The sequence below is a fragment of the Chelmon rostratus genome, chromosome 10 (assembly GCF_017976325.1).
Source record: "Chelmon rostratus isolate fCheRos1 chromosome 10, fCheRos1.pri, whole genome shotgun sequence".
NCBI classification, from domain to species: Eukaryota; Metazoa; Chordata; class Actinopteri; order Chaetodontiformes; family Chaetodontidae; genus Chelmon; species Chelmon rostratus.
Genome location: NC_055667.1, coordinates 5,621,669 through 5,643,943, shown reverse-complemented (window position 1 = coordinate 5,643,943; position 22,275 = coordinate 5,621,669). Strand labels below are relative to the sequence as shown.

At 41.9% G+C, this 22,275-nt stretch overlaps 1 protein-coding gene across 1 annotated transcript in view; it reads right to left on the bottom strand.

Annotated features, from left to right (window-relative positions):
• Positions 1-218: 218 nt before the first annotated feature.
• The window catches only part of nphp4 (nephronophthisis 4), a 156,648-nt gene continuing 134,591 nt past the window's right edge, over positions 219-22,275 (bottom strand). The window contains exons 21-29 of the mRNA XM_041945704.1: positions 15,476-15,665; positions 14,729-14,812; positions 10,737-10,896; positions 10,119-10,195; positions 9,777-9,862; positions 8,029-8,200; positions 5,842-6,021; positions 4,336-4,479; positions 219-468 (exon numbers count right to left, since the gene is read on the bottom strand). Coding sequence (XP_041801638.1) covers positions 328-468; positions 4,336-4,479; positions 5,842-6,021; positions 8,029-8,200; positions 9,777-9,862; positions 10,119-10,195; positions 10,737-10,896; positions 14,729-14,812; positions 15,476-15,665 — 1,234 coding nt within the window. The 3' untranslated portion in view covers positions 219-327. The remainder of the gene's footprint in view (positions 469-4,335; positions 4,480-5,841; positions 6,022-8,028; positions 8,201-9,776; positions 9,863-10,118; positions 10,196-10,736; positions 10,897-14,728; positions 14,813-15,475; positions 15,666-22,275) is intronic.

Sequence of the window (22,275 nt, the reverse complement as noted above, 5' to 3'; positions counted from 1 at the left end):
TAGTCTCCGCTTTGCTTCGGTGTGTAGCTTAGGACTCTAAGCGTTGTGTTCACATGTCTGTTTACAGCTTTTCAGAGAAAGTAGCTTTGTTTGCTTGTTTTGAATTCAATATGTTGCCCTTATTTCAGTGAAGCTCATCAAGCCAAACCTTCTCATTCATTCACACAGTGCACAATACTACAGCTTGGACAAAAGACTGAAAAACAATCGGAATAATATATGTGATAAAAAAGTTTATTCTCATCATAAATATATCTACTACAAACTACAAATGACAGCTCATTCGTAGAGAAAGACAGAAAGCACACATCTGCCAGCATCATCGGTTCATGAGTAGTTGACTTTCACACAGAACGTCTCCTCCGTCTTCTCCTCCAGGTTGTTCACGTAGACCAGTATCTCCACCGAGCCGGCACTCTGGCTGGGGGCGAATCGAAGTCCGATGGTGTAACTTTCTCCCCCGCTGATCTGAGCACAGTGAACACAGCAAACAACACGTCATATTCATCTGAGCACTGGGGACGGGTTGTCGCTCCTCTCTTTCTCTTCTGCTGGTTCTCACAGTGACGATCTTTGCATTTATGATCACTTGTAGTGGGAATATCTGAGAGTTTACGGCTTGATTTGATATTGATTTCTGGGATCAATATTCAGTTTAAAATCAGTTTCATCAGTTCAAGTGTTTATATCTATCTAAGGTAAAATGCTATTATTTGTTCAAGGATGAATCTGCAGAAGAATGCTGAAAGAATAGTCTGAACTTCCCCTCCTATGATACTGAATGCATTATTGTTAACTGATGTGATGTCACCAGTGCTAGGTAGAAACATTTTTTGTGGAAATTAGTAACTTATCAATAAGAAGTTTTCAGTTATTGATCTCAAACTTGTTAAAAGTAGCTGATTCCTTCCCTAAAGTGTCTTTCAATTAACTTTGGCATTACAGAGGTAGAGAAGAAGACAATGAAGAAATGAATAAATCAAAGAAGGAAAGAAACATCTTATTGTCATTAATAGACCAAATAACAGCCACAGTAATCTGACCAGGTTATCTTCCAGTATACAGGTTCCATCAAACACACCAGGGTTCTGCAGACCTGGACCCTTTCTCCAGGCGAGATCAGACAAGACGCCACGCTCAGGCTCCTTCACAGTGCCCATGTAGTAAGAGTCCCTACCTGCTGCCCGGAGAACTTCAAAAATAAATTTGCCCATAAAATAAAGATTCCCACTGATGTTAGAAAGCTTCGGGGTCTTTCTTAAACAGGAAAACACACATCTAACTTGAGAAGTACAAGTCGTTCCTTCCTGTTTTATCTGTGGCCACTTGTCCTCTGTCAGCGTCCTCTTTGCACTAAAGCTCAGAGGTGTTTGCCTCTTCAACAGCGTTCGTCTCACTGACTGCGGAGCTTTGAACTTTGTTCACACTCTCTAAAGCAAAAATCCAACAGATTTGGTGTCATTACTCCGGTTTGGGTAAAAACTAAAAACATAAATAAAATGTTTTAAAGAATCTACCAGCTTTAAGTAGGGCAGCAGGAATAGCACTGCATTAAAATACTGAAGTGTTGACATTGCATTGTTTTATTGTAATGTAATAAGTGTTCTGTATATGAAGCAGAAGCTCACCCACACAGTGTTAGTGTGTATCCTCACTGTGGGCTTCCACTGATATAATGAGGCTTGTCTGAAACCGCAACATTATTACATGAAGAAGCCCCAAATGGTTTGTATTCTTCATTCTTCTAACAGCCTGACATCGCACTCTTTGTCTTTAGTCCAAATTACCGTCTCTCCAGCCAGAGAGCCATTCTGATCATTCTTTTATATTGAAGGCGCACAATGCTTAATGTTTTACTGCTTTTCTTGTCAGGGCTCATGGCGTGCAAAAGGTCTTTATTTGGTCATTTTTCTGTTCTTCCCAGTATTTCAATCAGACCAGAACTGTCTTCTAGTATTTTCTGTAATAGCCGGCAACAAATGTATAGGTCAATTTTGGGGATTTATGCTGTAATCTTCCCCAAAAGCACAGCAGTATTGATCTCTGCTTTGCTTTTGCTCCTGACAGCTGCTTTTATCATGGCGAGGTAGTTACATAAAAAAAAAAAGGAAAGTGGCTCCACATTTGCTTAATGCTACGGGCACAGTAAATTCTTTATAAGACACCTGGAGCCTCGCTGACAGGATGGCAGAAAAACAATGGCTGTTTTTCACTCTCCCCACCTCCTTCTGTCTAACTGATGCAGTGTCTTCTGGACAGCAGCAGCCAGACTCTTTAATAGTTTATGCGGAAACAGACTCTCATTGCGTCCCGTTCATTCATTTGTTAATTCAAAATGCAGCTCTTCCATTTGTTTTGCCACTTTATCACACCTCAGCGAATGAAAGGCAATGACGGCAGTGGCTATGGTACTTCACTTCTGCGTGTGTGAGTGAATCAGCCATTAGATACACTGGGGCTGACAACATAACAATACAACAACAGCATAATGACTTTGACATATTCCTCCTGTTTCCTTCTGCAGGCAAACAAGGAAATCATTCACTTGTCTAACAGCTGAGGAATGAACTGTCAACATGAGAGGCTAGAAATCGCTGATGTCTTTTACTCACCTGCCAAGACGACAGGAAATTCCTTCATATCTGTCACAGTTAACACTAAAGGTTACCTTTCCACACTAAAGGTCTTATTTATCACAATCTCTGTGTCGGTCAAAACTTTCTCCAAAAAGTTTACAGTGTCAGTGTGTGGCAGCGTGGCCAATTCCTGGTTTTAGCCGAGAGTGAACCAAAACTGATCCTGAAGCTGATACTAGGCTAAAATTTCACTGTGTGACATTGCAGAAATAATCCAAAACTAAAGTGTCTCCTACTCACACCGACTCAATAAGTCTATATTGTGTTCTGGCTGCAGCACAGCTCCATCATAACTCTGTCACGGTAGAAATCTCCACCAGAACCAAGACAGTAAAGGCACGTCTACACAGGCTGCATTTCAGACGTGTTTTTCAGATGTTTGTCTCATGCGGGCCTGATGGAACAGATACGCTTTTATTTTAATCAATACAGCAGTCTGCACAGGCCACACAGAGGCTCATGCTTCACTGGTGCTATATGCATATAACCGCACCCCCCTCCCATGAGAATTTTATGCCTCGGGTATATTACTTTCCATCTATGTGCATAACTAAACTCATTGTGAGTTTGCTCTGTACGCTGCCGAAACGCAGGTTGCCGACACTCAGGACTGTGCCTGAACGCATCCTGAGCAGACGCAGGTGGAGGACTGAAGCTGCCGCCGCCTCTCTGCTGTCATCTGACTCACGCTGTACAGGCAGTGCAGTCACTCAACGACCTGTTCTTTGGCAGCTACGTTTCCAATAAGGTTTACAGGCATATTGCCAAATTGTGTTTTATGAGCATACTGAAAACACATTCATGGCTCATTTAAGTTTGATGAACAGAAACTTTGTAGCTGTACTTTCCTCATTTTAATTGCAGTATTACAACAGGTCATTTTCTTTATTTTGCGACTTCCTTTGTTCGGAAAAAATGAAATGCATCATTTAATATTGTTTTCATGTCAACTGTCTATAAATATTGCCAATGCGGAAGCTGTAGCCCTGAGTGGCTTTGGAGGGTTTTACTGTGTTACAGAAAATACACTGACAAAGTGAAAGGCTGGGTGTCACTGTGAAGAGAGGAGGGGAGAATGTGAAACTATGCAACAAAGGCAACCTAATCATACTCACAAAAAGCCCTGGGAAGCATCAAAAACTGATTTTCAGGCAGTGAAAAGACTAGTCATTGTTGCTTGCTGTTTGGAAAACACTCTGTGAAACAGTCCTGACAGCAGTAGCGAGCACTCAAAGGAATTCCATCTTCTAATTAAAAATGCTTTGAATTTTGACTTGTTTACATATAGATGAAATATAATTAAGTGAAAGTAGGCGGAATAAGACCTAAAAAGCTTACATTGTTGTTTGTTAATTTACAGTGATTTGCTAGAAGCTGTCTGTCTTCTGCGTCTCAGCTTTCTGACATTATCACCGGTGGTTTGGACTTCATGGTAAAATACTGGAAAATGCCAAAAGACACCTCAACTTCTAGCTTTGTCGCAAGTCTTTGTCATTTCCATTATTTTATTCTAAACAGGATTAAAACAAACTGGTCCCATTGGTCAGCTAATTATTTACAGGTGATTAGAACATTAGTCCCATGCAGCTACCTGTACTGATTTGGCTCTTTTGTCAAGAATGAAGGTTCCCTTTTGAGTTAATCAAACTATTGATTAAATGAGAGTGAGAGGACCGCATGACTTCCTGTCTTATCTCACCTGGAATTTATCCTCTTTGAACTGGAGCAGGTCTGGATGGTCAGAGCGGAGCAGAAATGTGCGGCTGCTGGTGTAGGGGTTGGTGTAGGTGATTTTCCTGGAGCTGCCACGCCCACTGCCAACCGGGACACATACTTCAAATGCCTGCGCGCGCACACACACACACACACACATGCAGGCAGACAGACAGACAGACAGACAGACAGACAGACAGGTTGGCACTAAATCTTTAGGCCATGTCTCGAAAAAATCCAATGCGCTAATGATATCAGATTTTTTTTTTTTTTGAAGTTTACACTAGTAAATGCTGTAAAGCTTGCACGTTGTGCTTCAAAACCACCTTTTGAAAGACATGTTTGAGTGAGTGAGATTTGAAACAACCGACTTAGGTGTCGTGCTGCCGTGTGCCGCAACGACGCTCCGCCACTTTTTCAGTGAGGACACAGAATATTCACAGTTCACATAATCTGGGTGAAATTCATATAAGTTTTTCCAAGATTGATCCAATCATCACTAAAGCTGTCATGCACAAACAAAATTACATGGAATGGAAAATAAAAAAAATGTCATAGTGACATTCAAGATGACTGATTCATGACGCCAACTCATGCCCTGACTAACATACAAGGAAATAGTCCACCTTAAAAGCTAACGTTTACAAGTGAAGATCAAATGGCAGCAAAACGTCCTTACATTCTTCATAAACGTTACAAAGCCAGCCTGTTAAACTTGTGCTGCATTCACAATGCCTGCAGGAAATGAAAGCATACTTAGCTACATTTTCATAGCTCATTAGATGAGCTTGACCTGCACTGTAACATTTTCCTCACAATGGATATTTTGAATTAAGGAAATCAAATAATTGACAACACAAACGACTTCTGTTCATTCATGTTTTTAGCCTTGTGATTGTGGGGACAGTTGTATTTGACAAAGGTATGTAAACTTGCCACCGCAGGAGAAGTGATTACATGTCCTTCACTTATACTACAAATAGCATTACACCTCTGGGATTAGACTAATGTAGGCATCACATTGTGCGCAAAAAAAATTAGACACTTAGCTGTAATGTGAACATAACCTTCGATAGTCAGTTAGTCGGTTTAGAGAGCAGGCAGCAGTATAGAAGAGGTTGGCTTTGAGTGCTGGCCTGGGATCAGCTGTCCTTAGCCTTTCCTTGACACCATCCATAAAGGGAATGGGAATGTCCAGCTGACCCTGGAAATCACCAGAGCGGTTCAATAAGCACTCAGTGTGACTCTGCGTCACCGTGTGTTAGATGTCCCTTTAAGGTTGAGCTGTCCATCATATCACTGCTCTTCAGAAGACTTAAGTGATAACTGATCTCATGTCATGTCGGCATTTACCATGTGAAAGTAAGGCTCGCCAGTTGGAGAGCGATGGCCACACTGTTTGATCTGCGAGAACTGCAGTGCAAGAGCTTAAACCGAAGAGGAAGACACAACAAATGTGGTAAGAATGGAAAAAAGACTGCTCGTACTGCACCTTGGACAGTACGGGCCGGTGGACGTTGAGACAGAGCAGCCAGGCGGTGACGAGCCGCCGGTGCTCCACATCCACTGCGTTCACATACAAGAAGCGGCTGCCCGCTCGCCATGGCTGCACCTTCAGCTGGAGCTCCTGGACCGCTGCGGGAGGCAAAACAAACACACCCTCTGGGTCCACCTGCAGAGAGGGTGTTGAGAGGTGGGGTGGGGTTAAGGGCAGTAATTGGGTAGGTTTTACAATTAATAGAGAGAAATAGAGGCATTGACCAAGTCACAGAAAGAGGTTACAAAAAAGTATAGAAAAAGACAGAATTAAAGGGAGAAGGTGGTTCCAGAGTCAGAGGAAAATAAAGGAGGTGTACAGATTACAGGAGAGAAAGGGTGAATGAGGTTCAGAGTAAGAGAGAGGGTGCAGACAATGAAATGAGAGGAAGTCACAGAAAAGTGACAGAGAGACAGAAGGATGTGAGAATGAGATTTACTGCGCAGCTCCTTTTCAATCTGTTGAAAAAAGCAAAGCTATTCTCTGGCGGTGAGCTTTATCCTGTTTTATAAGACTCCTCCAATACATTCCACAGTGAGCTAACCTGCCGAGAGTCAGATCAAAGCATCTGCTGATGCATACGGTGAAATCTTTAAAAAAAAAAAACCCATCCGTCGCTTTCTTAGCCTGTTTCTTCAGGGTGAATGTGATTGGGCCGTACTGTACGCACCCATGGTGGCTGTGACAGTCCATTATTTTTCTTTTTTTTTTTAGGAATATGAGTGAGTAATATGCAATGCCCCTTTTACTGCAGCTCTGAGTGAGAAGCACTGTCAGACTCTCTCCCCTCTTGGACCAAGTTATGCATAAGAAACGACCTATTTTAAAATAGAGGGCAATCTGACACTCCTGGAACAAATTTTCTATGTTCAGAAAGCACATGACCATTGCTAATTTTTCAGATGGTGTCAAATTGTGTCCCAACATGACATGATTGCAGGAAGTAATGGGGGAACCTAATAAAATGAAATGACACGAAAAGACCAATTTTTCTGACAATTTGCATTTCTACATTCTTGATAATGACTCAACCTGGGGTTATTGCAAAAGAGACTGTTGCTGCTCCATTGTTTCCTGCTGCTGAGAGAACAATTTGCATGAAATCACTTTTGGATATGTGGTTTGAAAATTGCTAATATAGGAGAAAAATGTCAAGACCAAGGCATCTTCTGGATCTGATTGGATTTGGAAGATTCGAGGTATGATTTGAGCTATTCTGATTCCACTTTTTCTCTTCTCTGTATGTCACTTCCCGTGTGTCAGCTGTGTTTTGTCCCAATTAAAAAACTGAAATCATTAAGAAAGGGAAGACGAAGACGTAACTTGCACCAACGCCTCGTTTTAGATGAGTTGGCTGGGAACATGTGCGAGTATGGAGGATGTACATTTGCCCCAAACATGGAGCTCACCACCTTAAACTACTACGACTGCTCGTCGCACACTCTTGATCTCTTTTCAAATCATAACTCTGAACGAGACTTATGCATGTGACTACAGTGCAGATGGGTTTCCAGTATTTCTGGCAGTCATGAAGAATCAAATACAGCTCTCCACTAGAGGTCTTCATGGGTCCAAAATCCAAAAGTTGCCCACAGACAACCTCCCAGAACCTGTCATACAGAAATTGGGCAGACCCAAATACAGAGAAAACACCAACGCTGGCGGCAGCACGATGCTCCACCAATTAATGAGCAGCTGGTGTCCAAAAGAGCAGCGATACGTGTCAGTTTTCCTGCACATGTGCCTGAAAAAGACACATTTTGTACTGCAGTGGTCATGGTGCACACAAGATTAGAGCTGGTGGAGGATCTGCTCGGATCCACTCGGTTGTTAGACATATTGATAAACAGATTGGGACACACAGTGATACAACAGGACCCTCCCAACACAATTAGACTAAGTGTAATTTGGACCTGGCGTGACTCGGGTACCAGCTGAGTTTAGTTCTGTTTCAGCATGTGTTTAGATGGCGGGGTGTGGCCCAGACTGGAGTTGTGGCGAGCTGACTTCAAACTCCAAGCATGAGGCAACGTCATCATTTCTTTTGGGACCACAATCAATTGACAGTACAATTAAGCTGCTGTCCAATTAACCGACACAAAAAAGTGCATTCAATGTTAAAATGCCCTTGAAGACGTGTACCTGAACTTCCTGGTGGTGTGATGAGAAACACTTGACCTTGCGAATGGCCTGCCTCCCCCTGAGCACCAGTGATTGACAGCTCCGCTGACCAGTCACACAGCTGACATCCACCCGCTCCAGGAAATGCACGTAAATCTGCCAGATCTGGGAGGGCGCTGCCATCCACTTGTCACTACAGAGAAAAACATCATCAGGAACAATTACGCTGAGGTCCTCTGGAGACACAGCGGGAGCAGCAGGAGGTCGGAGATGAGGAGGGCTGATCTACGGCAGTGCTGGCATTTTAATAAGCAGCAGCACCATCACCATCGTCATCCTCCTCCTCCTCTCGCTGCTGAGAAGAAGGGAATTCAGTCTCAGTGTCCCTTGCTGACTCTGAGAGCTGTGAGTGGGAGGCGATGTAGTCACCTACTCAGCCCTGCTCTGTGACAACAGCACTCAAGGAGCATTTGGGGATATTTGGACTAAAATTCAAGTGGTACGGCTTTTTAAAGGCAGACACTATAGCACTAGCATTGGATTGACAATGCTGGTGAGTAATACATTCAGGTTTTTTTTTTAATATTACACCTGCCACACTACAGTAGGTGGTCTTGTAATGCTTGATTTTATGGGTTTGGTAATTTCTTAATAACGTCAAAACGCGGTCATGAAACACGTCTGAATTATCAGCCGGCCCTGAGCTGCAGACACAGGGGACCTCAAAACCCCCAGGCTCACCATGCATCCATTGGTTTGGGTAATTTGAGTAATTGCTAATTAGTATGTTAATTTTTTACCACTAAAGTAAAACATTAACTACAAAGGGTCCTCCATTATTAGCTCATCTTGTGGCCTGGTCTTGTGGAAAGGGCCATATGTCAAAATGGGTCCCTCTACAAGACAAGAGGCCATTTAACTCCTCCTCTTTCATTCTTAATTTACATTGGGCTCAGATGGTGCATATTCCTGAATAACTCTGTGTTTAATCTACTTACCACACTACTACACACACTACTACACACTACTACTCGAACAGAGGAGGACTGGATGAACCCCGTGCTCTCAGGAATATAATATGGAGACTGCTGTGTGCACCATGTTTATCCTCTAAAATTTCTTGTTATTGCGCCCATTTCCTATACACATTTACATATGACTTTGATTGGACAGAATCCAACCAAAGTTTTCGACCGGTAGTAGTGCTATGGAGGAATGTTTTTTTGAGCAGACTAACCTGTTGTGGTTGTATTTCGAGCACTCATTGAAAACCTTAGTCAGGCTTCAACGAAACATATAATGTGCTTTGATGGGAGACACTGAATGTGAATGTAATTGTGTAAATTTACCAGAAAGGTCCAAAGGGTAACTTAAAACAAAAGTTTCTAACAGATAACTAATCTAACGTAGATCAGTTCTGCAGTAAGTATGTAACCACTCAGAACGTCATCATACCCGACTTTTAATAAGAGGCAGACAGTGACCCTGAATATTAACAAACCCATACATAATATTGCTCTAATCCTGATGGAGATTTTAAAAACTAGGGGACCAGTTCTGCAACTTCAGGCAGTCAGACCACCAAACCTCCATCTGATTAGTTAATTAATTCAAGCCTGCATGAACAATTTAATTAGTCCAAAATAGAATGCTTCTTTAGGCTAAGCTGTGTGTGTGTGTGTGTGTGTGTGTGTGAGACTGTGTGTGTGTGTGTGTGTGTGTGTGTGTGTGGGGGTGTGTGTTTTGTGTGTACAGTAAATAATACATACGTGAACACCATCACAAAGAACATTTTTATGTGTGGACTGGGACTCCCTGGCACTTTCAAGTACACATCCTGAGGCTCCCCTGGCACCTAGACAGAAGCAGTGGAGAGATGGTAAGATGGAGAGGTAAAGGGAAAAAAGAGGCAGAAATAAAAGAGACCCCACATTAACACTTTAAAGGTGCACGGCATGGTGTAGGGGCAGGCCTTTTAGGTAACAAAACAGCTTGCAATTGATGACAGGAAAGCCAGAATAAAGCCCCCCCCCCCAGTTCAGTCATCAGCTCCCTTGCTGATATTAGAGTGGGGCATTAGTAAACCTAAGAAAATAATGTCATTCTCTTACCAGCATCCTTGTCTGGCAGATGATGTTAGGGTCACTGCAGCGGACAGAAATGTGAGTCCTCACATCTGGGCCTCCAACTGGTTAACCCCGGTTAAAGAGAAAAATGTAGTAAACATCTCAGCTAGACGGCCTATTTTAGCAGTTTTAATGAATGAAATCAGTTCCTCATCTAGCTGATCTCAAGGACAACTTTAATGTGATATAATTATACATACTAGCATATATTCGCATAAACATGCATATTATGCTGTGCTATTTTCTTCATCTTATCGATTTCATTTTTTTCTTGCTTTTCATTTCCTGCTCTGGAAATAGAGACGCCTCTCTGTTGTTATTGCTCTTTTTCGTGATCGAAATTCTATTATATTGCAGGATTTGTTTTGGTCGATATTTTAGTAAAAAACCAATAAAATGAAGGTACAATACATTATTCATTCCCATCTGGTGTACTGTAAATATGTTCTCGTGTTTGTGCACATTTAGGGACGCGTTCTGCTCCTCTGGGAGCAGCAACAATATGCAAATAAATAAGATGCAATAAATCCTGCAATCTAGACACCATCAGAGGAGGAAGGGTAGAAGCTGTGACACAGGGAGTAATGGCTGATGGGGGGTTACCTGCGCTGGGGTCATGCCAGGGCGGCAGGCGGATGGCTTTCTTGAGGAAGCAGAGCTCGGGGTGGTAAAGGCGGAAAGTCTGATCGATAACGTGAGGTGTCGGCTCCACATTCACCTGGCAGATGGCCATCGGCTTGCCGTCCTCTGCACTGAATGTAACCTGTGGTGGGGGGGGGGGGTGAAAGGTCAGCAGTATCAGCAGCATGCCACTGAAAACAGCATTTATGTCATCGTGGGGCAGGAAGCTCCTTGAGCCAAACTAATATAGCGGTCATAGATGGGTAGAAGCTCCTTACAGGAGAATTACAGTTTTACGACGACTTGGTTCTTATCTTCATATCATTTCTGTCGCAAAACTTCAAGCAGTTTTGCAACATTGTCTAAACCAGTGGTTCTCAACCATAAGCTTCCAACCCCTTAAAAATCCTCTTAAGTTATGGCCTTACTGCACGCTGACTCTGCTCATGCACTGTGAGCAGCTGTTTCATTTAAAGAATGTTTAAACTGGGAAGAGTATCAAGTATTAATTTCAAGACAAGTTTTTGGGCAGAAATATATATGTATTTTACTTTCTTGAATTAGATTTATCTTTGGAACCCTTGGGAGGGCCCGACCCACAGGCTGGAACCACTGATCCAAACCACTTGATTAGGAGGTAAACATGAAAGTGAACACACGTGACATGGGCACACAAGTACAGAATGTTAAGGTTGAAGCAGGATGTAAATTGTGATGGATGTTTACAGCGGATACGTTTACCATTGTCATCTTCTCTTCCAAATGACGAGTGCTTGTGCTCCACCAGACTTCTTGATAGTGACTACAGATAGGAATTCATAGTCACAGTAATGAATATAAGACCAAAGTTGGACTAATAATTGGATTTTTTTCTTTAAGCCATGGTTCGCAGGTCATGTATATTTTGAGTTATTTTCTGGCTGCAACAGGAACTAATTTATTCATTAGTTCATCTGTACTTTCTCTCCCTTTTTCTGTGTGTGTGTGTGTGTATGTGAGAGAGAGAGAGTGTGTGTGTGTATGTGTGTGTGTGTGTGTGTGTGAGTGAGACTGCCAAACAATACTGGCTGTGTGTCATTAGACATTAGAGAACACCTACATTCTAATACCTTGACTGTATTTAGTGAAATACAGAAGTGGGATTGCCATGTTTTCTTCCTGAGGCACTTCAGCTCTAAACAACATATACAGCTTTTTCAAAAACAGCCTTTGAAAAGTTTTATTTAAAAATTCACCAGAGAGCATGATGATGATGGAGCACGATGTACACGAGAATATAAAAGTTGGCTTCAATCCGACTACTGGAACCCCCAGACATGCAGAACGTGCTTTGAAGTTTGCTGCATTAAAATAGCCCTCAGGATCTGTGCACAAATGTGTTCATACATATACACTAATTATATATGGTTACATAGGATAGCTGATATATACACAGATGGCGACATATGTAAACTTATTAGAACTGCTAACTCTCTCACTCACCATCATACCCTACACTGTCTTAAACTAGTGTTGCTGCCTTGATGTACATGATATAATATGTCATATAGGTGGAGTTGAGATTAGAGATTATAGGCAACATATAGCTGAAATGCAGGATTTGATATATAAAAGAATGTTACTAATGAGCTCCAAAAAAATAAAAACAGCTGCTTCATTACATACTATAGCACTGAGGGTAGAGGTTTTTTTTTTTTTTTTACTATTTCACACAATACTTTGGTATAAAACTATTCAGAGACATGACAACGTGGCCAAAGCATCACAATATCAGTCAGTCTGTGAGGCTTTCTGTCCGACATTTGGGCTCACATATGGTTTATATACCCCGACAACTATGGACAGATAGTCATGAAATTAGCTGTGGATATTCATGGTCCTAGAGGATGATTTTCATCGTAATGGTGACCTCCTGACCTTATCGCTAATGCTACTGTCAGAGTTTACCGTGAATCAACACTTTGGTCCAAGACAAATTTATCTAGAAAATTTATGTAGTGATTCACATGAAATGTGCTGTGAATATTCATGTCTCCGGTGGATGAGTTAGTATGTTTCAGCAGACCCCCTGCCTTTGCAAATGTGCAAAAATTAGACCAGAATTTTCCCTTGTGCAAAAAAAAAAAAAAAAAAAAAAAAAAAAAATTCCTGGCCCAGATTGCTAAGAAATGAACTGAGCTCACTCATGGTCCCCTGAGGATAAATAATTTCCAGTTTGGAAATCCCACAAACATTATGTCAACATAAGGCCAAAATCTGCCCCAAATATATTTCAGAATCTAACTGGCAGGTTGCCATCAAATTCACACATTTGGAATGACCTCATGGCCTTTCCTCTACTGCCATCATCAGGATAACTTTATAGTTTTAACCTCACTACAGATTAACAATGTTCAGGTGTTCACATACTGGAACAGAGATTCCACCCCAGCAGTTTGTACAGTTACTTCTTACATACATTTATAGAAATAGACAAAGTAAATCTACACAATGCTATAATACAAGAAAATAAGAGAGCCCCTAGTAATAAAGAGGACCTTCATTACAACTACTACAACAGATTTAAATATTTAAACATGAGTAATGGACCACACTATACGTCTACATTTTCACTGATTCACAAACTCAGAAGCTGATCCCTGCCAAACAGCAGCTGTCCAAATGGTTGATGGGTCAGATTTGCGGGCCCATGCTGACCTGCAGGAGTGGCCCAGATCTGGCTCTGGTGATGTGTGCTGACTGACAGCGGTGCCAAAGCTGGCACCCTGACAGCTCTGCTGTTGGGGCTTGTCAGTTTTAGCGGGACACAGATTTGATCCAGACCCGACCTCTTTGACCTCTTGACAGGATTTTTGCTCAGAGCAGCAGTGCTGACACTGACACACAAATCCACACACGCACGTACCGTGGGCAGACATACGCAAACGCTTGGCAGACTGGCAAATATTTCATCACCCTGTGCAACGGGAGCGCTTCAGGGTACTGTACGAGACATGAACAACAGGATTATTGCAGGTTAGCGCACAGTGATGGCTATCTCCTTTTAAGCAGCATAAATGTGCCGATAATGTAAGTCTAGATACGAGGTCACATCTGTCGAGCGAGGGCAGAACTTCTATTTAAATGGATTCATGAGGAACAGAAGTTAATTTTGGGGACAGCTGTAGCATACAAGGGCAGCAGAGCACATTACGTCACACAGAGTACAGAGCGCATCATCTTCTGAATAAGCCCATGCACATAGTTTCTCCTTCCTCTAAACTTCTCACTTAAGTGCATCAATTGGGTAATTTAAATAGTCTTACTTCGGAGTAATACTATATATACATGGTTCATTTAAAGTAGATTAGCCAGACGTGTCAAGCTGTCCTCCAATCGGAGATAGTTTAACTCTCCAGCCTGACGTTTGCCGGCTGGAGAAGATAAACTATGTTCAGTAAGATAAAAGTGATTTCCAGCATATAATTTTGCTTGACAATCTTGTCTGGCTAGTGTAACTTTTTAAATAGTTGACACTTCAAAGCATTCTTTGTGTCTGAGCTGCGACTGTGTGAGAGAGGAGAGGAGGGAGGAGGCGGTGCACTGCCAATCCGCAGAGAGTTGCCTGGGAGTATGTGTGTGTACACTGCTGTTAGACTTGTATGTACCAGAAGGTTAACCCAACTCAGCTGCAAATCAGAAGCTTCGCACTGCACACTGAGTTTAGGTGGCTTTATCTTCCTCTACTCTGCTGAATTGAACAATCAATTTTTATACCCTAAGATGTTGAAAATGTTTAAAATGGACTATGTTAGAGCTTTTACCGTGGCAGTAAACATTCTGTACATCTACAGTGCATCTCAAAGCCATAGCTTACTATAATTCCAGCCTGGAGACAAACAACCTAGGGATTGAGAAGCAAAAGACGACAGAAGCAGATAAAGATGTTCCAATACACAGAAAATATTGCACAGTGCATAAGTAGCACTCTGTACCTTGATAGTCTTGGCAGAAACAATATTGGACAGATTCTTCTTGGCCACCTGAGAACCCTTGCCTGTAGGTAGGAAGCTTGGTCCCTGTGAGGATTTGATTAGAAAAAGAACAGTTATCAAAATTGATAATCTACCAGAAAACAGCAAATGACTGCAAAGAAAACATTACATCTGCATATCAGGCAAGAAAACTGTAAATGATCACAAGCAGAAGAGCACCAGAGGGTGTGAAACCCCCTCGTCATCTGCAGGAGATAAGAGCACAGCCTACATAAATGATTTTGAACAGCCATTCTGCCATCAATCTGCAGTCACGTCTGAGTTGTCATTATATGTGTATGGCTTGCCCTTGGAATTGATCAGCTTTTATTAATAATCCTTGAGGTGTTCTGACATTTATATCAATGAAATTTAAACTTTTATCACTCTTCCACCTTTTATTCATACGCCAAAAGCGCATCTTTGGACCGCTCAAGGCCAATCAATTTTAAAAGATTTTTTTGGAAATGGAATCAATAAACAGAGTTACTGTTTTATCTGCAGACAGTAACTTTGATCTTTCATCTCTGGTGATGGAAATATGCAGTGACTAAGAACGAATCCAAGCTTTTTCAAGGGTTCAAGCAGAACATCTGCGACTGCTGAAACACAATCCCATTCATCATTTCAACATTTCCTAAAACATGGTTTTAAAGGTTGATCAGTCCTAACCGTTCCATCAGCATCAAGCTCTGCTCTCCATTGTACCTGAAGGGCCATGGTGTGGTCACACAGGAAGCTCTGGTATTTCAGGGGAATATGGACGCTCTCCTTGGGCCGGAGGTAAACCCTGGGACCTGGGGTACCCTCCTCCAAGTGGAACATGTTCTCCTCCAGTGGGGTTGGAGTTTTGGTTAGTGCTTTGAAGTAACCCCACTCTTCTGTGTTAGTGATGACACTGGGTAGAAAGATTAAAGGACCGGAGTGAGATGAAAGCCGGCTCTTGTCTCTCTTTAAAGGATCCATCCAGGATCAGAGTTGGACTTGTTACACCATCAGGAACGCTGCGCTATTCATTACATCCTGCAGTATGATAAGACGGTACTGAGAGGAACAAACAACATACCGATCTTTGCCTGACTTCAAGTCTTAACAGGAGTTGTGCAAAAAATACTGACCGTGGTGGGAGAGAAAAGGTTGCTGGATTACTTAAATCAAAGAAAATCATTTGTATCATCACAGAAACATGAATGTTCTCAGTAAATTTCAGAGCAATCTGGACATTTGATTTTGCGGTATATACAGGAAAGGTCATAGAGTGTGGTATGGGAAATTTTAGCCTGATGGTGGCATCAGAGGGTGATCAGTTTTTAAAAAGAATGGTTGAAACTGATGCTTGGTTGAAACAGAGGCTAAGATATCCTGACATCTAATGCCAAGTATGGGTCAAGCTCCAAGATCACTGGATACTACACTTCCAATGATCCTATTCTTTAGTGAGACCCTGCCTGCCTGGTAAACACCTTTGTCTTTTTAAGGTCTGTCAGAGCAACAGGAGACATAATACAGTGCAGCTACTTTCAACAGGCAAAGCAGTACTCCCTACAACTAGTAAATTCATCTCCGTGGGTTTGAAATGCCCCTTCAGAATTCCAGTTTCTAGAGTTTATCCCTCCAACTTCATCGACACATCTAAGCTCACTCGGTATCAAAGGATGATGGGCAGCTCTACGGGAAATAAATCATGAGTGGGATAGGAAGATACGTGTTTATATCTCATAAATCCAGTCAGCAAATAAACTTAATGAAAGCACCTTTCAAAACATAATGACATTTTCAAAAGTTATTTAAAAAACACGGCACATATATTACACATTCATGCAATTCAGATTACACAAACACGTTGTGTTGAGTGCAATAGCGATGCCATTTATCTTTTCGCATTTACAAAGATGTACTGAACTGTCACGAAGCAAAGCAGTAGCAAAGCAGTCTCTGCTGACAGATAACCTTAAACCTGCAATTACTGATTTTTTTTTTGGTCACTTGGGGGCAGGGGAAACAAGTTGTCAACACATATCATCTCATTTTAAGTTGATATGACAAATTGTTGCTTATTTACATATCCAGCAGTTATAGAGCAACATTATCATTCATTATCAGCGTTGCGTCCATGACCCATGTGTGAACAGGGTAAGTCCAATACTCACTCTCTTTTCACTTGTTTGTTGGTCCCTACCACCTCCTGAGGGAAATGTCTGGCTGTTTAGCTGCTAAATGCTCCAAAATGTTCACCAGGTAGTTGGCAACTGTGTGTCTGCTGAACAGATCGTGTACAGTGGGTCTCTTTTTTAACTTTTTCACTGAAAACAGCTGTCTGCTGTGGCTGAAAATAGAGCTACGAGATAGGTGAGAGTGAACCAGAACGGTGAAGTTGTGAGCCAGCCAGCTAAACAGTGAGCTGAAACTCATTTTGGTGATAATTCTTTGTAGGTTCATCACTTCAAGTGAGCCCTTTCAAACTGTGACATTACTATTTGATACACTATTATGACAAAAATATTGATCCACTTAGCCACTTTAAAGTGCTGGGTATTTTTGTGGAAACAGGATGTTTGACGAAGGGAATATCGTTTATCTTCGATATGTTGCCATGGGAAATGATGGGAAGTATTCTTACATACGGATCAAATCTCTCCAAGCACAGCATCTAAAACAATACAATCCCTCTAGTACAAACAAACCATACTGATATGTGACTCTTACAGACTGATTGTAGTAATGTTACAGTTGAGCAGTCAGCACAAAAACACAATGCTTTCCGTTTAATTAATTAATTATATTAGATTTCACAAAAGTGTATAAAGGTCAGTGAAAGACCTGCCTCCAATCCCCAACAAATGGATTTCCAGGGAGAAAGCAACAGGAACAGGTAACACATTCCAACAGAGGGAGGTCTCGTCTCCACTCTTTCCTCTTTCCTCTTGAATGCAAAAAATTTCACGCTCAAACGCATAAAGGGAAGTGCTGCTTTAAACATCAAAGGTTCCTACCCATGGGCATGGAGAGGAGAATTTCCCTCAATAGGAGCATGAGTTTATGCATTTTTCAGGGGCCCACCTCGCTAACATTAGGTGAGATGCAACAGTCAGTGCCATGAAACTTATTTGGAGATTCCCACCTGTGCACGTGGAATGAAACATTTTGCCTGTGGCTTATTACGACAACAAAGAGACTGTGTGTGTGTGTGTGTGTGTGTGTGTGTGTGTGTGTGTGTGTGTGTGAGAGTGTTTAACTTGAGCTTCCAAAAAGAAAAAGCATGGGTTGATTCATTTTTAAAGAAAGAAAATAGAACAAGGTGGGAGGTGAAGAGGACAAACTGCCTCCGATAAATAGAGAAAACCAGAGAAGGAACAAAATGAACATGATCAAGAGAGAGGAGTGAATGAATTGAGTTGAGAAAGTACAGAGAAGAAGACAGGAGGTAATGAGAGGGGGGAAACAGCGAGAGAGAAAGCAGCAGCATGGAAAGCAGCAGAGGAGCTGGAGTCTGCTATCTCTCTGTCAGCCAGCAGTCATGGCTCACACTAAGCTCTGTGAGGCCAAGTGTAAAAAGTAGCCATGCAAAATGAATGGCAACAGGTAGCAAACGTGTCCTCCATGTCAAGAGGAGCCTCCAGGCTCTAAACCACTGCAGACATCAAAGCTACAGCTAGCCTAGCCTCTCTCTCAGCGCACGCCCTTCAAAGCCTGGTGCTGGATTTCAGGTTGAGGGTCAGGCTTTTTTCTGTTTGTTTCTGTAGAACAAAGGGCTAACCCAAGGCCTCGCTTGCGCTCTCAAGAATGCACCTTGTCAAATATTGGTTGAAATATTGACAAGGAAGTAACGGCAGAGTAGCCTCGGTGCACTGACCAAGCTACGGTTCACGCAGCAGGATAACAGGGGTACAGGGGCGGCTTTTATTGTTTGTGTACAAAATCTCTAGCCTTTCAAAGACTTGACAGGTCAGTTTAAACATGCATCTAAAACATGCAATATATACAATATCTGTGATTACCACGAATTCAGATCCAGGGTTTTCTCAGGAATTCTCACCAAAATCAACTTCCTTTGCCACAGAAGATATTTAGAGCATGTTTTTGTGTGCATCTGTGCGATAGCATCCCTTAAACTGTTGTTTGTACTCAGACTAAGCAAACACTAAAACCTGACCTTGAAATGCATTATTACGGTTATATAACTGCATCCTTAAACTGCAGCTGTTTCCAACAGCGACGTGTCATCCTGAAATGGCAGCTTACTGTTCAGCTGTGTAGCAAAATATTTTTTACAGTGAATAAAGAAAAGAAAACTATGCACGCAGTTCAACAAGTGGATTAAACAGACATGCAGGCTCCCATCCCGAAACCAGAGTGCAGAGCTGCATTCAACAGGTGGAGTATTGAGTGCAGAACATCAGTGTTACAACTAAAGAAGAGAAATCCCAAACTTCCTGGTAAAAAGTGATATAGACCCAGAAAGCATTCTGTCATCTTAATATCATTCAACTCTGATATTGACCTAGGTAATAATGACTTGGTTGAATTCTCTTTGTATCACCTCCTCATCTATTCCACAGAGACAACAATACAGCAGATCAAAATCACACTTCTTCATATACCTTCAAGCTGGCAGCTTTGCTTCCAAGCATTTACCTACCAAGGCCAAATAAGGATTCTACATATGAGCTATTAAATTTGAATCCATTTGACAGGGGTTTCATTTCCAACACATACAATATTATCCCAAAAAAAATACGGGAAGCCTGGGAATGGGATCTAAAAATGGTAATCCCTGAGGATATTGGGCTAAATTGCATCTCTGCTAGACTTCCTCTTTTTGTATGAGACACGGGTTAATTCAGTTCAAGGTGTTCCACAGAACACATTACTCCAATGATTGACCACTGACATTAAATATACCAATCTGTTAACCCCACCTGTCCTAGATTCAGTAACCTAGTTTCGTTTGGCCACATGCTCTGGTCCTGTCTCTCTCTAGTCATTTCTGGTCAATAGGCAGTTTCACCATATAGCACAGGTAGGTAACTGCCCAGGGCCTCGTCCACCAAAGGGGCTCGTGAATTTGTGTTTCCTTTTTTATTCAATTCATTAAACATGTTCCTTTCTTTTCACACCAAACAAAAACCTGGATGGCCTGCAATTTTTTGTCATTGAATTCAGACAAAACTGAAGTTATCGTATTTGGGCCTAAACACCTTAGAAACTCACTATCCAAAGATATCGTGACTATGGATGGCATAGCTCTGGCCCCCAGTACAACTGTAAGGAATCTGGGAGTCATCTTTGATCAGGATATGTCATTTAATTCCCACATAAAACAAATTTCAAGGACTGTGTTTTTCCACCTACGTAACATTGTAAAATTCACTTTCTGTCTCAAAATGATCCAGAATTGTTATTGCAATTCCTTACTATCAGGCTGTCCCAATTCACTGCACTGGCTGCCTGTAAAATCTCGAATAGAATTTAAAATCCTTCTCCTTACCTACAAAGCATTAAATGGTCAGGCACTATCTTATCTTAAAGAACTTAAAGTGCCCTATTACCCCAGTAGATCATTGCGATCCCAGAATGCAGGCTTACTGGTGGTTCCTAAAGTCTCTAAAACCTGAATGGGAGCCAGAGCCTTTTGTTATCAACCTCCCCTCCTGTGGAACCATCTTTGAGCTATTGTCTGGGAGGCAGACACCCTCTCTACATTTAAGAGCAAGCTTAAAACTTTCCTCTTTGATAAAGCTTACATTTAGGGCTGGCTCAGGCTTGCCTTGGACCAGCCCCTAGCTATGCTGCCATAGGATTAGGCTGTCGAGGAACTTCCAACGACACGCAAACCTCTGTTCTTCTCTCCCTCTCCATCTGTATGCCTTCCTGTCCTATTAAGGCATGTTACTGACTTGGCTTCTTCCCCCGAGTCTTTGTGCTTTCTTGTCTCACAGCTCCAAATGGAGAGCGGCTGAGCCTGGACTACCTGTTCACCTGCCTGCATTGTTATTAGCTATGCTACCATTGTCATTAGATCATTAGTGCCGTACTATGTTCATATACTATCTGCTATTAATATGTTAATACATAACATACATAAATATATCACACAGGCATATACCATGCCATATGTACTTTGTATACCTATAAATCTATTTGAGCTTTCAAAACTGTCATTTCTGTCCAACCCCGAACCTCTCTCTATATCTCTCTCTCTCTCTCTCTCTTTGTCTGTCACCCACCCAACCGGTCGCAGCAGATGGCCGCCCACCCAGAGCCTGGTTCTGCTTGAGGTTTCTGCCTCCTAAAAGGAAGTTTTTCCTCACCACTGTCGCCAAGTGCTTGCTCATGAGGGAATTGTTGGGTCTCTGTAAATAAAGAGTTTGGTCTGTACCTGCTCTAAATGTAAAGTGTCGTGAGACAACTTTGGTTGTGATTCGGCGCTATATAAATAAAATTGAATTGAACTGAAATGATCATCTGTACCAGAATAAAAATGGACGATTCCACCTGGACTTTCGACCGTTGCATTTGCGCCAAATTAAATGAGGCAGTTACCAGAGCAACATTTTGGAAACACCTCAATCTTAACTTAATATAATATCAACTCATAATCCTACAGAGCAGACTCCCTGAAAACACGATATGCAGCACGTCCAAATATATAACAATACGAACTGCATTTCACTTTGTTTCTGTAACTGCCTTTTATTTAGAAATTATTTGCTGTTTAGCCTTTGTGTGCTGAATATTAAGATGCTGTGTATATTTGCTGCTTCTGTTTACTTCCGATTTTTTCTACTGCTGAATATGGTCGGTTATTTGTACGGAGAACTTAATATATATTGATGTTATTAGAGATTAAGATGTTATAGATACTGTGCTTGTGCTTGTTTTCACTGGTGGTTTCCTCTGCTGAACATGGCCTGTCATTTAACTTTATCTGCTGATACTAATCATGTGACTTCTTTCACAGTGATCATGGACGGTCATATAAAACAAGCAACATCTGCACATCGGCCGTGGGGGAATAACTGGATGGTTATCACACATCAATCACTGGCACAAGCCTGATGTCAGTCTGCCCCTCGCACTGACCGACGGTTCACGACTGAAGGTCATGTGAAGTTCTTCGGTTAGTATTCTCATCCGGGTCTGTCCTTTAGTTCGGTGGCTTTGTTAACTTAAAGGTGCTGCCTTGAACTGGTCCGAATCACTAAAATTGCCCCTGGGCCCTGAATATTCAACTGCCTGTCAGTTCCATGTAATAGATCTCTTGAACCCAACCCACTCACCACCATCTTTGGAGTGGAGACTCATGCCACAAATGCGTAAAATAAAGCAATAGCATTTAGTAGCCCCACAGCATGCAGCCTAATTCTCATGAATTGAAAATCCAACACACACACCCCTTCAAGAACAGGATACAGGAGGCGTCCTTGCTCCAGCGTGAGAAAATAAGACATAGACTGAGTGGTTTCAGGTTTTCTAATACCTGTAAAGGAAAATACTCTCTGATACAC